Source organism: Cebidichthys violaceus, unplaced genomic scaffold, assembly GCF_023349555.1.
Source record: "Cebidichthys violaceus isolate CVI_PGR_0920_01 unplaced genomic scaffold, fCebVio1.0.p SCAF_14, whole genome shotgun sequence".
Taxonomy (NCBI): domain Eukaryota; kingdom Metazoa; phylum Chordata; class Actinopteri; order Perciformes; family Stichaeidae; genus Cebidichthys; species Cebidichthys violaceus.
The window spans coordinates 9,610,921-9,629,307 of NW_027176307.1; the positions used below are offsets into that span (position 1 = coordinate 9,610,921).

The 18,387-nt window shown below is 44.6% G+C and overlaps 1 protein-coding gene across 1 annotated transcript in view; it reads right to left on the reverse strand.

The window, feature by feature from the left end:
* The window catches only part of ptchd4 (patched domain containing 4), a 52,231-nt gene that overhangs the window by 23,969 nt on the left and 9,875 nt on the right, over window positions 1-18,387 (reverse strand). Inside the window, exon 2 of the mRNA XM_068708748.1 lies at window positions 14,516-15,011. Within this exon, the coding sequence (XP_068564849.1) occupies window positions 14,516-15,011 (496 nt within the window). The remainder of the gene's footprint in view (window positions 1-14,515; window positions 15,012-18,387) is intronic.

Sequence of the window (18,387 nt, forward strand, 5' to 3'; positions counted from 1 at the left end):
CATGGGAATGTGGAGAGCCGGTTCAGTCACAAACCGTTATTCTTGTTGTCTGCTTTGATTAAACTGTGACTTGTCCTTCCTGCTACTGCAGCCACTTTTACCTACAAGAACCACGCAGGCTCCTTATACTACTGATACAGCCACAGTCTTCAACTCAAGCTGCTGTGAGGCAAAATACTGAACGCTGATTTTCTAATAATAAACTGAGAATGGAAGAAATAATTTGGAAAGATAAATAAAACGAGAACATCGCACTGGGAATGGAACCAGGAATAAATGTAGTTCTCAGAATCTAAAAAGAAACATTGTTCCTGTTGCCCACGGCAACATAAAATTGTGGCAGAAACATCAAGAGGAGTATATCATATCGACTCCAAATGGCTGCCAGAAATGGCGTGTTTTTCCATCTGGGACCATATCATCATAGAGCTATATTAATTGATGTATAGACCTGGTTTATGATTCCTCCCTGCAGTCCTTAATTACGACCCTGAAGCTGTCACACTTCCATCATCCCAGAGCCGCTCACGGCAGTAATATCCATAGATCGATCATTAGTCATCTGGCCCTACTTATAGAAACAGGCAGGAATTCCCAGCGGGCGTTTCACCATCAGCAGAGATGGCCACCGCGCGTGACTGGCTGCGAATGTCGAGTGTCACTATTTATCTTGCCCTCACAAGATAGAAAAATAGCAGTCCGTAAAAACATCAAGGTCCAGAAAGAGAACACTCCCAACAGCTTGTAAATCATGCAGCAACACATCACAGGCTCAGATACAGTAGATGTTGTAGAATACAGAGAGAGAAAAAATGATTCATGAAATCATCTTTAAAGATGCTTCTTTTGCTCAAACTTAACTGCTATGATTAGAAGAGCAGATCAACACAACCGAACAGCTAAACCATACTTATATTTTGGTAACTTGCACATTATTCGCATGGGTACCTGTAGACCCTTTTCACAGCAGAGAATGTGGCTTGCCAAAGCAGCAAAAGCAGTATCTACATGGTAGTTGAAGTTACTACAAGAAACTTTTCACTTGTTATGAAACAGTCACAATGTAATACTGATGCCTCTTTCTGACCTACAAAAGTGAACAAGACCGTCAGCGAGAAGTTTGGCTTTTCTATACAGTTATTCTTAATGCCTGTCATCGGGTCTGATTACCCACAAAATTAGATAAAATAAATTAGGGCATGTAGGTTCACCAGAAACTCCTTCAGCTCAGACTGCAGCAGCAACCAGTCTGCCGCGGACAGACCCAGATATGGCTCGACTGCAGTTGGAGCTCTGGTGGGGGGGTGGACACTTCTTGTGACTTGACTTGCACTTGTCCCCAAAGACTTTAACTTGACTTGGACTTGACAAGAATTGGATTTGCCCCTCAAAGACTTGCAACCTGACTTGGACTTGCCCTTAAAATACTTGAGACTTGACTTGGACTTGCCCCTCAAAGACTTGAGACTTGACTTGGACTTTAAAAAATTCTTTAAAAAAAAAGTTACCTCCAAAACTCACAAATTAACATGGTACATCCCGGACTACATCTCGGCTGGAAGCAGTGACGTCTACGGGGACGACAAGAACTATTCTTCAAACATTCAAAATTAGAACCATTTTGAAGCATTTTCTTCTTGGTTTCTTTGGTGGTGATATCACTTCCCAGTGCACCTCTATGCTTTAAAAACTCAAAACTGCTGTGACCACTAATAGGTTTTTTTGGAGGGGAATTAAGGTAAGTCTGATTGTGGTGGAACACATTCCTAGTTTGACTCTCACCCAAAAATAAATAAAATACACCTGCGCACAGTTCAAGGCAGCCATTTGAAACAATTTATGCTGAGCCAAATGTGGCCCAGGTAAAACAAGATTGGATTACAGCTCGGCACCGTGGAGCACCACCATTTCCCTCTGGGATGTACAGTGGCTGCATGTTATTGGTAAGTGAATAAAATACAGTTTGGGAAGATCAATATACTGAGCTGATTGAGGCCCGTCACTGCCTGTGAGAGAAAGACGGAGCCGCCCCTTCCTCTGTGATGTTGCTGCATGTATGTTTCATGAGTCTTCCTGTTTTTACACTTCCAACAGCCCTCACGTATCCAGAGAGAGAAGGAAGTGACAAGCTCAGCTCAGCAGTAATTGGCCAGCTCGCAGATGACACAGCAGATAGACACAGGGGAGACGGATGGGAAGAGAAGCTGCTCCATATTAAACAAAAGGTCCATCCGCACGTGGTGGTACCTGCCCCGTGTAGAGTTTCTTTCTCTACATGATTCAAAGGCCTGAGAAGACATTAGCTTCATTGTTCAGAGAGAATAATGCATTAGTTTTACTTTCACGTTAAAGGAGGCTTTAATGAAACAGAAGAAAGGGAAACCATGACACAGCTTTACATTTAACGAGCCACATTCAGCTTCAGAGGGGAGAGTCTTTGTATTCCCCGATGCAAACTTTGACACAGCGCGTTGTTGTGTTTGTTCTTTGAGTGTTACATTTCTGATCGGTGCTACCTTTGTGAGCCTCGTGGCATTGGGTGTGAAGGCTGGAATAATTAAAACGGTCAAGTATAGAAATCAAATGTCTGGTGAGATTTTTGGCCTTTAGTTTGCTTATTTTATTTAATTTGCTTATTTTCTGATCAGATAGTTTTGCCAGTTTTAAATTGAATGTCATTTAACCATGATTGCTATATTGTTACTTAAACTTTGCCACTCTATTGATCAAGTATCGGAACATTTGGAACAATACTCAGACCTTGTGTCTTGCCTACTGTTGTGCCAAGACTGTTTGCTACTTGTGCAGATTTTTTTGTTGTTTATTTTTCCCAGGTAGCCCGTCTCTATATTTGGTTCATCTAGTACTGGGTCCTAGTAAAAGCTTCCTTGTAACGTGGTGCTGCCAATACCACACCTCGCAGTGATAAGCCCTACTCCAGCACTTGGCCCCTTTTAGGTCAAAGTTTAATTTTGTTCCACTCTGACGGGAGAGTTATTTTGCCTCATGCTCTCAGAGTTCTTTAAGTGCCAACACATATTTACCAGTTGGGCAGTCATACTGAACTTACTCAGGAGTGGCTTTCAGCTGGCCACTCCACCACACAGGCATGATGAAGAAGTGCAGATAAGGATGGATGTTTTTGTGGTTATAACCCCATCCCCTTTGCAACGATGAACCCCATTGTGCCAACTTTCAGTGCTAGTGCCTTTAGACAATACTGTGTTGCAGGTCTATCGTGACTTATTTAGACTTAAAATGGTATTCCAAGTGATATGTACAAATTAAAATCAACCACTCAAATTTACCCCAGGTCAGTTTAAAGGATAACTCAATGAGACATAATGCATCTCAGCTCAAATTTGACAGAAATAGTAATACAAATGGTAAACGTTATCATAGCATCCCACAGCGACTAAGAATAAAAGAAAATACAAAAAGTCCGTAGTGAGCCTTTAATTCTAAATATCCAACCATTCAGTATCTGTAAAACTGAATTAATTGTTTGCTAAATGCTGCTACTCCGCCAAGCTGTCAGACCTACCACGGAGCCCACACTGTCACTAACTGTAGTCCTTGAAGAAAAACTATCGAACTTTCAGAAAAACAAAAAAGCAATTTCAGAGAGAAGCAGACAAAAGGGTTTATAATATGCGTTTGAAGGATGAGAGATGTCAAAGTGATTTAGCAGCAGAGACAGGTTACAAAGATAAAGATAGAAGCTAAAGCCTACAGATTATAGTGTAGAAGTGAACCATCCCATCACCTGGTGATGGAGACAGAAGACAATGAAATTAAGGAACAACACTGTTACTGACAAGTAGGCATCACAACCTGGCTCAAAAGTATATTACAAAAGAGGGAGAGCATGCAATCTTACTGCAAATAATGCAAACATGTTTAATTCAGTAATTTGACGAATTAGAATCTCTGAAGGCAGGCCAAGGGAAGAAAGAGAGAATCGTTTAGGTCTGCTTTGTAGCGTCCAAAAGCCCAGCCTGCTACAGTGCGCTGCACTGGTGACAATGTCTCAGCTCCACCCATCAATTGCCTGAAGCAAAGATAAAACTCAGCCAACAAGAAGGAAAAGGTAGGACCAACCCTCAGGCATTCACAGTTATAATCCAACACAATCTCCAGCAGTTCACAAAATAGTCACGAAATGCAAATTATTGTTTTTGTGTACAGGGACACTCGGAACAACTTCTTTTTCAGGACAAAATTACGTTATTAGAACCAAATCCACAAAAACAGCCTTGAAATGAAGACAATCTGAGACCACTGGATGAGAGTCTATGGATAAGCCAGTCTTAGTACGAGGGCAGGATTTAGCGAAGAGTTAATTAGTGGGCAGCAGAACCAGTTGAAAACACTAAAGAGAGGCTTGGAAGCTTGGATTAATACACACTCAAAGGGAAAGCAACTTCAGTCTATGCTGAGGTAGACATAACAGCACTATATCTTTACATTACAAACAGTTGTTTGCTGCTATATTTTTTGCACTGAATTTCAAATTTAGCACCTTTAATATTTGCCTGTGATTCAGTTAAAGGTGTACTATGTACCGTTGTTGGTCTGTCTGTTTGTAAGCATTGAAAGTTGGAGAAATTAGCCAGGAAGGAGCAGCGTTAGCGAGAACAACAGTGAGTCAGAGAAATAAAAAGTTATTTTCTGATAGCACAAATAAACACACACCTCCACACAATGCTGCGGGAAGATGCCGGATTTAGAATGAATGCGGCCAAAGTGCACGCTACATCGTCACATACCACCACTTTGGATTGGTATGGGTGCCTCAGTATCAGACGCCAAGGGGCTTGACAGTGGCAGTATTTGACAAGGTGGGAATGAGATCTACTGTAGCTTCACACCCTGCTGATGAGCTGGGAGTTACAACCCCACGTGGAGCCCGAAGGCTCTTTGCTGACGCCCAAAAACGTCCCGAACACAGCAAAATAAGACCAAAAATTCAGGCACACACCACCGAACACTTCTAGTGGCTCATAAGTGATGATTGAGAGTAATTTTTCTTATATCAGTCTATACATTTTTTTTCGGAAAATGCTGCATATTCATAGGCCCTCCTGTGGCATTGAAGTGCCTGTGTGGATCATTTGAAAGTGTCAGTATATTTTAGGACACTGTGGCATTTACATGTTTTTCTACAAGCACAAGCCTTTGAAAGATAACATTCTATCATTTCTACACATAGGGGCTTTAAATATCACTCTATGATCCCATGTGTCATAGTAGTCCCCACAGAGGAGATGAAGGGATCAAGAACAAGCTAAAAGGCCAGGGGGACTACATTCAGATAAGATAATTAGGTCTATTGTGTGCATCACCAGCTCAAATGAATCATGGGACTGTGCAGGATGACTGTGTTCAGCAAAAATACTTGCTAGCACTGTGGCCAACAGACATCAGTAGCTGCAGGCTAAGACATTAGCACAAGAATAACATAGTGAAGTTAAAATATTCTTCCAAGAAAAGAAATAAAGCCTTAAGTTGTGGTCTGAGAAGAAACAGTGAAGAACTGGATAGATAAGTAATGCTTCATAATGCTGTAGTATCAAAACAATTGGCAATTTCCTTATACTTGCAATAGTAATGCAGAAACTAATGTGCAGGTGCTATAGCTAGTTGGATGTCAGATAAGCAGATTGAGAGAACTCGAGGAATGAGAGAGATGTGACATTGAAATCCCATCTCCTCACCAGCATAAAACAAAAAAAATGCTTTTTTTTATTAGGAAATCTAATGACTCAATGTCCTGACATGCATGAATTTATGAAGCATGCACAATCACAACAATTAGCTAGCGAGATAGATTAGCCAAAATGCAAAAAAACGGAACTTACAAACTTCAGTAACGGCACTTCCGTAGTTATTTTAACCCAAACAACGAGTGGTTCTATTTCATCCTTACTGACCGCCAGAGGCAGTGTTTAATACTGGATGTCTTCTGTCTCGCGAATGCGCAGGTCGAGTCTTTATATCAACAAAGTCACCTGTGACCTCCGATGACCCCCGTCGTCTATAAGTGCTGGTGTCATCCTGAGATCAGTCCTTTTTCATCTTCTCGCTACGCAGGCTAGCTACCATGGTAGTAGAAGCTTAAGCAAAAATAATTTGTCTATGATCAAGACATATTAGAGTTTGTGGCGATAGCCTTGTGACCACCGGTCGGAGTTGCGGATCTTCGCCCTCCAAAGGCTGCGACAAGCTGGCACTCGTAGGAGGGAACGGCGTGTGTCCATTGATTACTTGACACATTATGGCTGTCACAGTGAGCAGAGCGTCCTCGCTCCGGCTAACTTGGTGGGACGCTAACTAGACTAAGCTAATACTTGGGATTGTGTCCATTGGTTTTGTAAACATTACGGCTATCAAAGTTAGCAGAGTGTCCTCGCTCAGGCTAACTGGTGGGACACCAATAGTTACAGCAACTGTCCAAGTGAAGAGAGTGTCCTCTCTCCCCTCTCACTGTAAGGATTGTTTTTTCTGTGTTTTTCTTTTGGCCTGTTTCCACAGTGGCAGAGTGCTCTCGCTCAGGCTAACTGGTGGGAGACCAATATCTGCAACAACTGTCCGAGTGAAGAGTGTCCTCGCTCCCCTCTCACTATAAGGACTGTTTTCTTGGCCTGTTTTCTTGGCCTGTTTTCACAGCGGCAGAGTGCTCTCGCTTAAGCTAACTGGTGGGACACCAATATCTGCAGCAAATATCCTAGTGAAGAGAGTGTCCTTGCTCCCGTCTCACTGTAGGGACTGTTCTTTTCTTTTTTGGCCTGTTTTTCCCCGTAGTAGAGTGCTCTCGCTCAGGCTAACTGGTGGGACACCAATATCCGCAACGACTGTCCTAGTGGAAAGTGTCCTCACTCCCCTCTCACTGACTGTCCACTGCCTGTTCTCGTCAGCAGAATGCTCCCGCTCAAACTGACTTAGCAGCCCACACCAACTAGTGGGACAAGGGTTCCTCCAGAATTGCGGCCATGTTTAACTCTCCCGGCTGTAGGACCTGTATGGCTCCTCTTCAGCCGGAGGACGGCCATGACCACTGCCCCTCTTGCCTTGGCCTCGAGCATCTGAGGGAGGGCCTCTCGGAGAACTCATACATGAACTGTGGCATCATGCCTCGAGTAGTAAGGGCTGCTAGGCTCGCCGAGGTGGAACACATGATGGGTGAGGGCGACCTCCCCCTGTCAGGGCAGCTAAATCCAGCCCAACCTACCCATTCCAAACGCCAGGCCACAGAAGCCGCAGGGGCTCCCTTCAAGAGGGCTAAGCCCAGCAGGCTGTCTTCTAGAGTGGATCTGCTGACCGCCGAGCTTGCTCAAATGAAGTCGCTTCTCCTGACCCTCCAACCTAGTGCAGGGGGGTCTGAAGCACCAGATCCATCCACAGCTGAGCTTGGTTTAAAAGCTCCCTGAGCCCTTCCCAGAGCATAACCTTCATTGGTGTGGCCCTGGATGCAGTCACTATGAGTGCCCGTCCGTCACCCCAGCGTGTGGACGACATCCTCCACAGCCTCTCCACCTTTCGAGGGGGCAGGTGGTTGCCCTACATTCTTTTTCTCCGCCTATTGGGCAAACTGACAGCTGCCTCAGCTGTCGTTCCCTTAGGTTTGCTGTCACTGCGCCCCTGCAGAGATGGCTGAACATCCTTCACTTGGACGCCAAGTGGCACAGACACAGGGCAATAGTAGTAGCAAAACAGTGCCTACTCGCTCTATCCCCATGGAGGGAGAGAGCATATCTTGCAAACGGTGTCCCCATGGTCTCGGTCCCATTCCGCCGGGAGGTGGTCACAACAGATGCCTGCCTCTCAGGATGGGGTGCAGTGTGGCAGAACAGGACTGCTTGGGGGCAGTGGTCTGTTCAAGGCCGCATGGAGCATGTCAATGTTCTAGAGCTACGGGCTGTGCACCTAGCGCTCATTTTTTTGCCATACTTGAGGGGAAAGCATGTGCTTGTCCGGTCGGACAACACCTCTGCTGTGTTCCACATAAACAATCAAGGCGGTACCAGATCCCTAAAGTTACTACGGGTATCCCGTGCCCTTCTGACTTGGGCGGCCCCTCGCCTTACCAGCCTTTGGGCAATGTACCTGCCAGGAGAGTGGAACCAGATCGCAGATTTCCTGTCCCGTCACAAGCCTCCACCGGGGGAGTGGCGGCTTCATCCAGACGTGGTACAGAACATCTGGGGTCTCTTCGGCAGGGCAGAGGTGGATCTCTTTGCCTCGGAGACGTTGACCCACTGTCCCCACTGGTTCTCCCTGACGGAGAGGACCAGTCCTCTGGGTCAGGATGCCCTGGCTCACACATGGCCAGAAGGGCTTCTTTATGCCTTTCCACAGTTCCCTCTGATCTTGCCAACGCTTCTCAGAGTTCTTCAACAGGGCCACAGACTCTTGCTAGTGGCCCCCTTGTGGCCAGCCAGGACTTGGTTCTCCCTACTGCACAGACTCTGCTGCAGAACACCCTGGCGCCTCCCCGACAGGAGGGACCTCGTGTTGCAACTAGGAGGTCGGATTTGGCATCCCAATCCTAGCCGCCTCCAACTATGGGTCTGGCCACTGGAGGACCCGACCAGCTGCTGACTGGCTGCATAGAACCAGTCAGAAGAACTATCCTGAATGCCAGGGCACCATCTACCCGTCTACAGTACGAAAGCAGGTGGAGACTGTTTTCTGACTGGTGTGCAGTTCGGAACAAGGACCCAGTACAGTGCCCCGTGCCTGCTGTACTTGAGTTTCTGCAGTCCCTCCTAGATAAGGGCCGGTCTCCCTCTACCCTGAGGGTATACGTGGCGGCTATTTCGTGGCAACATGCTATGGTCAACAATGACACAGTGGGGAGCCACAGACTAGTGTCCCTCTTCCTAAAAGGGGCTCTGTGATTGCGTCCCCCGAACGCCCCGAGGGCTCCTGCATGGGACCTACATTTGGTATTGGACACCCTATGCTTGCCGCCTTTTGAACCCCTGGCACAGGCGGAGCTGAGATGGCTGGCGACCAAAACGTTTTTTCTCCTTGCCATCACTTCAACTAAACGTGTAAGGGAGCTGCATGCCCTGTCGGTGAGTGAATCTTGTCTGAAGTGGAACTCGGATGGCTCGGGTGTTACTTTGTGGCCTAATGCAGCATTTCTCCCAAAGGTGCTGACACGCTTGCATATTAACCAGCCTATCCAGCTTGTGCAGTTTGACCCCCATCAGGAGAGGAGAGGTGAAGGCTGCTGTGCCCAGTGCGGACCCTCAGAGCTTATGTGGAAGCCAACGTGTGCATACGGCGGTCGGAGCAGCTCTTTGTCTGTTATGGCGGGCCTAAGAAGGGCTGTGCTCTTTCAAAACAACGCTTGTCCCACTGGATAGTGGAGGCCATTGCCTATGCATACAAGGCGAGCGACCGTGCTCTCCCATTCAGAGTGAAGGGCCACTCTACCAGGAGTGTCTCCATGTCATGGGTAGCCCTGAGAGGAGTGCCTGTGGAGGATATATGTGCTGCGGCCTCATGGGCATCTCCGAGTACATTTGCCAAACACTACAGAGTCAACGTTGCCACCCCTCACCCACTGGGGAGGGTTCTTTGGCCAAGTTCCTCTGCCTGAGCTATACGAGGTAGGTACTTATAATTCCTCGTGACTCTGTTGATATAAGTCATCCAGTGTTAAACACTGCCTCTGGCTGTCAGTAAGGATGAAATAGAACGAAAGTTACGAATGTAACTACTGTTTTATGAATCCTGGATGCCCGCAAGAGTTCTTGGTCACTCGGAATCCCGTGAGCTCGCGAGAAGATTCCGTAGGACTGATCTCAGGATGACACCGGAACTTATAGACGACGGGGGTCATCCGAGGTCACAGGTGACTTTGTTGATATATAGACTCGCCCTGCGCATGCGCAAGACAGAAGATATCCAGTGTTAAACACTGTCTCTCGCGGAAATCCAGGATTCATAAAACCATAGTTACATTCGTAACTTTCGTTTTGTTGCCTAAACCTAATAAGTATTTGATGATTTTTTTCTAAACCTAACTGTGACGGCCCCTGCCTATCTTACAAGTGTACAAGTGTGGTTCTGCCAGTTATTTGTCCCTGAAGGTGTCACAGGAACGTGGTTGCGGCAGAGTGCCACTTCTCGTACTCATCCCTACGGAAAACTGCCCAGACTCACTTCCACCTACTAACACAAAGTGCACTGTGGGGACACCAACTCCCTCATATGGCGTAATGGAATGTGTTGTAAAAAATGGCTTGAAAAATCATGATAGAAAAAAAGAAAATGTCATAAAAAAATTATATAATAATGTTTCAACTCAGTTTCCATTAAACCTGGTGATCTCATCTCAGCAGGGGGTGCCACACTGCCATTACTTGTAAAGTGTCAGGATCCATTTCACTCCTCAACATCTGCCCCGATGTGGCGTTGATATAGTGATAGGGGTGTGTCTCAGTCAGGAAGTCCCAAGAGAAGGGTGGACATCTGCTGCCGTTGGGGTCCTGTCACATGAAATTACAGACTTAATCAAGTCCTCTCCATCTCCGTTGCCCTTCCACCCCTCCTCCCCCCGTTATGTGACTTTCTGTCTCTCTTCCCCTCTCCTCGACCTCTTCCCCTCCGTATCTGTCTCTGTCCGTTCCCTCTTTCTATGCGCCCTCCTTTAGTTCGATCCTATATATCAGTTTTTTTTTTCTTCCTCACTCTTTTCTCTTTGACTCTCATTTTTAGCCTCTCTCACCACCCCACCCCCTCGTCACACCTCCCCCCTCTCCTCTCCTCTCTTCTAGGTCACAAGGAGCTGATCCAGTCTCCTGTTCCCGAGTCTTACTTAAACTTCAGTTATGTCAGCCGGCCCGCAGCCGAGCCGTACCAAAGCCCCAGGGAACCAGTGACCTTAGGAGCGCACGGTGAGGAAATGCAAGATATACTGTAGTTTAAATGAAGAGAGGGTGTCTGAAGAAGCAAAGAGAGGGCCGACGAGGAGAAAGAGATAAGGAATATAGTATACATTAAGAGTCTACACAATCTTATTCTGTTACATATAATTTTCTACATTGTGAAAAGGACATCATTTTTATGACAATGGAATTATTGCCAAATGGTTTGTTGACGAGAGAAGGACTTCACCGAAGGGGGGGAAGTTTTAGGGTAGAATGGAGGTATAAAATAATGTACAATGCTATTGTGAAGTTAGTTGACTCTGGACAGCTCGCTTTACTTGTATTCTTTGTGATGCAAATAAATCTGCGTGAACTGAAGAAAATCCAATCTCTCTTGTGTTCGTTACTGAGTTCCTCACCACAAGTAAGATAGATAACAGTTACTGAGCCAGCTGTTAGGTATTGAGTTTTACCATAAGTCATAAAGTCAAAGAAGCTGAGCATCACCAAAGGAAAAAGAACAATAAAATTTGGCGAGCCAGACAGGAGGAGGACTCCACGGGGACCATGCCCGAGCGGGGCAACCTTTGCTCTCTCACAGACTGAACATGCCATGAGCTCAACATAAAGGCAAAGCAAATTTTCTGCATTGTTGGTGTCAGTCTGTGAGGAGGAAGGGACGGATCCGAAGGTGTGGAATGTTCCCCGGGATGTCCTAAGACCGTAAGACAGGAACTTGTATTCAGTAACAGTGTTTTTGAACCCCACTACTAATTCACATTTTAATTATCAGTATAGCATTATTCATCGACTGTCCAGTAATAGCTACAGCTGGTAAGTGAGGGGTGTAAGACTAACTAATGCGTATTGGAGTACCATTAGGAGAGGACAAGATTTGGCAACCTCTAATGAGAATCAGAGATCCAGATCTGAACCCAAATTTCACATTAAATTAGAAAAAAACACCAAAATCTGATCCGTGTCAATGTGTGCGACCCATCCCTCTCTTGCTGATTAGCTATGTCACCTGTCCTTGAACAATATCAGCCAATTGATTGGGCGTTATCAGCGGTTACCAGCCTCATAGATAAGGGTCTGAAAGGGGTCTGCTACGCCTATTAGTGGGTTCAGAGGGCTGTTGTCATCTATTCACATGGGTGATGACCCTAACCCGTCCTCGATCCGGATCGTTCCGGCCCACTTTTACCCCTGACTTTTTGCATCTACTATTTTCTTTGCATTGACTTTGTTATGGGACCATTATGGAATCCCTTGATGTTGTGGTGGCCTAGTGGTTACCATACAATCGCAATGTCCCCAGTAGTCTAGCCGGAGGTCTCTGTATGTAGCCACTGCATGTCATACCACTTCCTCTCTCCCCCGTCCGTATCTACTGTCACCTTCTATAGGCAAAAGTTTCAGCTTTTGCAGTGAGTCATGATAGAAATGATTGTGCTGCTAACTGTGGATGTACAAATCAGATTTGTATATTCAAATGCATTACATTAACAGGAAAGTGGTGTTTGTAATTTCATCATTGAGAAAATATCCAACCAGAAGGTTTTGAACATCCCCTACTTCATCCCAAACCCATACTTTAACCTATAGCCTCAAGTCATGCTCACCACTGAAATCCTGATTACTAGTTTTATCAGTTCAAGTTTACGGACAAAACCACTTTCTTTGCTTCTTCGAATCCAACCTGCTATGTTTATCATAGCACTCGTTCCTCACAGTATGTCTTTGCAAAACAACCAGTTTGTGTGTGTGAGACCACTGAAATATGAATATAAATGCAAATTTGAAACATGAAATAAATCCTTTTGAATGTGCCTTCATAGTGAATTCCAGCGTTTTTCTTTTATTTTCTCGCCATACAGAACTCTGTGTGTTCTGTCCTTATGTTGCTACTCTTGCGGTTGTTATACACTTTAATATACCCTTTCACAGTTTGTAAACAATGATAGCATACATAAATGCTTGCACACAGTTTGGAAACTGAAGTATGGTGGAGTGCATTGGCTTTTCAAGCTTTGCAAGGGCTCTAATAACTAGGGATCGTGAATGTAACCTAAACAAATTGATTTTCCAGATCTGTGTGCTATTAGTGAGTGAGCTTGGCCCAATAATTAGCAGCCAAATATGGACACGTATTTGGTGGAGAAACCTAGCGTGTAATGTTACACTAGATAGACATTATATGATGCTTTATATGTGTTATTTGTCATGTAAAGCAAGTCAAATACCATGACTCAAAGTTTTGACTTTATTGGGTTTAAAATTAACGCTACAAACAAGAACAATTTTTGATCAGTACAGCATATATGCAGCCGGTGACTCTCTGCCAAATATGTCTGTGGTTGCTTGTAGATACGGCAGCACAAACAGAACCTGTATGTGTCCTCATAAAAGCCTTAAATTAATTTTAAATACATACTCATCTGTGTTTATCTACGCCAACCCTTTACGAAATCCGGCTGAAACTTACCAGTTAAAATCGCCACTCGTTAAACATCTGTTTCTCTGAAAGGGTCATGATCCTGTCGGAATTCTGTAGAACTAGAGTCCACTGTTGGAATATCGATTCTTACAACGAAACATGGAACAACTAGATATTTTGAAGCGGTTAACAGTTTTGATTAATTGTCTAAAGCTTTCTATCTCGTCTGGAAGGCTGAGGTAAAACGCCACTTCTTCCAAAACACATGTTTTATGACATTGACATTGACATTGTAAAAGTGTTTATTACTAAGTCCACCATATCAGAAGTAGGCAACCTTTGACATGCGTGCCACCATTGGCACCTGGAAGCTCAATCAATGGCACACTAGCAATAAGTGTGCAAGAAAGTTTTATTAGGAATGTCTCTCTCTTACCCATGCCAAATGACCTTTTTCACAACCCTTGGCAGATGCGCATGCTGTTATTTACGATAGTTTGATTTCTTTTTCCCCCACTTGCATTCGGCAAAAACCCGCCCTACTCTGCCTCTGATTGGCTAGTACTTGTTGACTCCTTGCAGAATTTGGTAACTTTAATGCTAATAATGAAGATCGGTGGAAGTTTGGAAGGGTTAATGATTTCTTTACAAGGATGGCAGCCTGCTTGTATAGTGCTCTCATATATACAATAACTATTGGAGAAAATGTTTTCTTTTGATCGTTATGCACATTGCCTATATGGATGTAAAAATGTTTAGATGCGCTGGACAATTTTGATGAGATAAATAAACTTAATGTTCACCATAATGTGGATATGGCACATTGATGAACAAGAAAATTTGAAAAATGAAAAAGGTTGCTGGCCCCTGCACCACACTGAGGGAAACATCACTTCAAGCTCAGTGAAAAAGTGAAAGACCTTGCACGCCAATGAAATGTGCACAATTGACAGGCCAAAGAATGTGCTACACATATGCAGCTGCAAGGTCCACACTAACACACATGCCACTCTTCGTATTTTGCCACAGCTACAAACATCCCCTCCGAGGAAAAGCCCATCACAGTTCTGCTAATCCTTTCCCCCCCCAATCAACCTGATGTGAGTGTCAACTCCTGATAAGCCCTTTAACCAACCACCACACACACAAAACACACAGTCAGACTCCGTCACAACCCGGCGCTCACACTCACCCATGGCAAAGAATGGGATCCCCAGCAGCGTGGAGTTGAACTTCCCGTCCGATATAAAGAAGATCCCTGCGGCCGTCACGTTGGCAATGCATATGGTCAGCACACCCAGCAGGCCCAGGAACGGCTTCCCCCTCAGGCAGTCCCGCATGGAGCTGGAGATGGTGGCGGCCAGGAGCACCAGCACCAGGCTGACCAACACCTCCCCCTTGGCCAGCACGCCTGTCTGGTGAAAGTCCCGCCACAGGCTGAAAGAGGTAAGCGACTGGATGTGGAGCTGGTCGGGCACATGGGGCGCCTCAGCCGTTGACAGCCGGCTGACCAGTGCGCAGAACTCATTCTCCCAGCGCTCAGCAATGGCATCCTGCACCACAGGTCCGTGGTTGCGGAGGTAGTAGGTGATCTGGACGGCCCGGGCGAACTTGACCTGCTGGTCGCGGCTGTTTGGCGAGAAGGAGACGCCTCCCAGCTGGTGGCCGATGAAGGACACACGGCCATCCTGTAAAGGTGATTTAAGATATCTGACATTAGCTCTGATGGAAGTGAAAAACACATTTTAAGTCACACCATTTGACTGGAAATCAGTATTGTTGGCCTTGACAGCAGACGGGGAACACCAGTGATTGGGATGCAGCCAGTTGTACAATATACCGGAGAGTTCCAGCCCATGCGGATAGTGCAGCAGCAGTTCTTTGCCTTTTTTGCTTCAGTGTTGATTTACCGTTTCGCTCGAACTCAGCTCACAGCTGTGGACAGAACTGGTTGTTGAGGGTTGATGTGTCGCTCCATTGTTAGGACTGAATTTATTTAATCACACAGTGCATTCAAGACACCACGGTGGCGAGAGTTTGGAGATAATGTGATTGTGCAATAAGAGTTGTGCAGAGCAGCCGGGGCAATACAAGTCTGTCAGTCAGTCTGCCAGGAAGAAAATACAGAACTGAGTTTATTGCTGGCTGAACCATTCTCATTTATACAGCTATGGTAGCACTGTATATGTACAATATATATATTTTTGTTTAAGCAGCAGTAAAAAAGAAAGAACAGCTGAGGAAGGCGGTGACCTAAGAATGTCTCAAGTTAAATTCGACACAAACTGAAACAATTAAACATGTATAACAATTATGTGTGTACATTTAGCTACTACAGTGCCGGGGCATGGGGTTGTTTAGTTGAATACGTTAGTCTAGTCTGGCAGAATCATTGATCTTTTATCGGCCTCAGGCAGCAACATCCAGTGAAGCCAATGCGGAGGTGCCTTAAACCTGCGTTCTTTCTAATGACCAGCAGGGGGCAACTCCTCTAGTTGCAAAATGAATTGTATAGACTATAGACTTGTATAGAAATCTATGAGAAAATGACTCTACTCCTTCTCTCTTGATTTATTACCTCAGTAAACATTGTAAACATGAGTTTATGGTCTCAATCTCTAGTTTCAAGTCTTCTTCAATACAGCATGATGTTCATTGAGTAAATTATGGTCTATTTGAAGTGAAACAGACCATAAAGCAGGGTATGCTTTAGGGAGGGGCTACCTTGTGATAGACTGGTCGCTACCACGGCGTGGGCCGGTCTGGAAGTTGTCTGTGTTTTTGTTTCCAGTTCATTAAATCTAAGATGCCATATGATTATAATAATGACCTAAATCCGGTCCTGGGTAATCATTTCCCAAACAGTCCACGGTGTCTCTTTATCTGAATGACGTGAAACGGCTTGAAACTGACAGCCATCAATGAGACAGCTGTCTGTAGGGGTGGGAGATGTGCTGTGAGGTGACTTGAGAAGGCAGAGTGTGTCTGGTAGACTGTCTCCAGTTCTGAGTAACATAAATGGAACATACATCCAAAGTGCTTTTAACCAGGAAGTAAAGAAGATACCGTTTATCATGGCTAAGCTGATAATAGCCCTTTTTTAGGGGCGCCAACGCCAAAAAAATGGATCCTGATACAGCTCAGCTTGGGGATTCAGTGTCACAACCAACTTAGACAGGAACAGTATTATTCATTTTTTATCTTAATGCACTTGCACCCTGGCTTTAACTTTCACGGATTATGGTAGCCACCTGTATAACCCATTTAAGAATGCAGTGCATTTCCTGAATTTCATCATGACCAATGCAATCATGCACATACATCAAAGCTTGATGCTTTATTGAGACACTTTCTCTCTTTCCTGATTAAACGGACCAGCCGCACAACATCATGAACTCCCACACGGCACACTGCTTTATTGTTGCAACCGGAGCAACGTCAACGTTAATTTGCATCTTATTGTAGATATAAATTCATCTTGTTATGAGCACAATAATCCAGTACAATCAAACAGCTGCAGTATACTGTTTCACATCGGGGGAGCTTGATATAAATCTCTTGCTTCTAGATAATAATAAATCCCAGATTGTTTGCTTCAGTTTCTGTCAACAATTTAGCAGCAGAGACAAAAAACAAAATGGATGAGTTAGTCTGCCGTGGCATTATGTGGGTAGCAGGATACATTAGTGGTGGTGTACACTGCACCTTAAAAGTCACATAATTGATAACATTCATAAGTCAATGTCCTCCTGTTAGGGCCGGCATTATGTAACTGACTACCTCTAATATATAAATGCATCAGGCAAGATCTCTGCATTATTTCCGCGCTGCATTATTACTCTCAAAAACCATCCCACTCTGTGCTTCAAATCTGTCATTTCATGACAGTGTACACGTGTGTTTGTGTAATGTAATCACTGAGTAATCGCTAAGGGAACTCGGAAAGCTTTAGCTCTAATTTCACTTGTGTAATTGCACAAAGGTCAAATCAATCTATCGTACTGACTTTGCAACTTCACGAAAGCTTTATTAAAATTAAAGCAAATTAATTAATTAATTGTAAATTAAAGCATTAAAGCAGTTCCACCACACTTATCTATAAACTTTTGCAGCCCAAACTGAGCCAATGCTGTGCAGAGACTGTGTGCAGGGTGGAAACACATGCATAATCGCACGGAGAACGACGTGACATAACAGGGCGGAAATTGCAAGCTGCCTGCGCGGTAGAGCTTTTTTTTTTTTAAAAACGCTCAAGCTTTGTCTTCTGTTCTTGTTTTTTGGAAAATATAGTTCTCAGTGTATGTGTGTGTTAGAGATGGAGAGATAAAGGATGAGAGTAGGTGGTGGATAGGGCACCGCACGAAAGCAAGTGTGCGTGCGTGTGTGTGTGTGTGTGTGTGTGTGTGTGTGTGTGTGTGTGTGTGTGTGTGTGTGTACAGAAATCCCTGTAAGAAGTTGAGTGATATGTGAAAAGGCAGGAAGTGACACCTCTCCTCTGGTGACGGGCGGGAGAGGTGGAGAGAGACGTTTCCAGGTTCCATGAACACATTTAAACAGAGAAAGCATTCAATAGAGTGGTGCAGGAAGGAGTCCTTAAAACCAGGAGATGAGTTAGCATTTCTTTTTCAATGGGTTTTTGGGTCGATGCCTTGGTAATACAACTTGATGTTTTGGTTCTATGACTTAAAGTAAGTCAGTAAATATCTGTAATCTCATGATTTTGCTTTTACGTGTCTAACACGTGAATTGAGACTACATCGTGCTGAGCGGTCCTGAGCTTTTACAGCCCTGCTGTGTATACTCACTTACTCATGAGACGATATTTTAGTTTGTTTATAGCCTAACGTTAGCTTTTTACATCTGCCGATTGCATTCACAGTTCAAAAATCATAAAAGGACTGTTCGTGAAGATTATCTTGCTGAACAAAACGTGTAAGTATCATATACATTTATTTGTCACAGCATATTTTCTGCAAAAATCAAAAGGGACCCAGTGTGATGCTAACTTCTGTGTTTGGCCTGCAAAAATGCATCATCCCTGAGCTAACATATGTAGTGTTAATA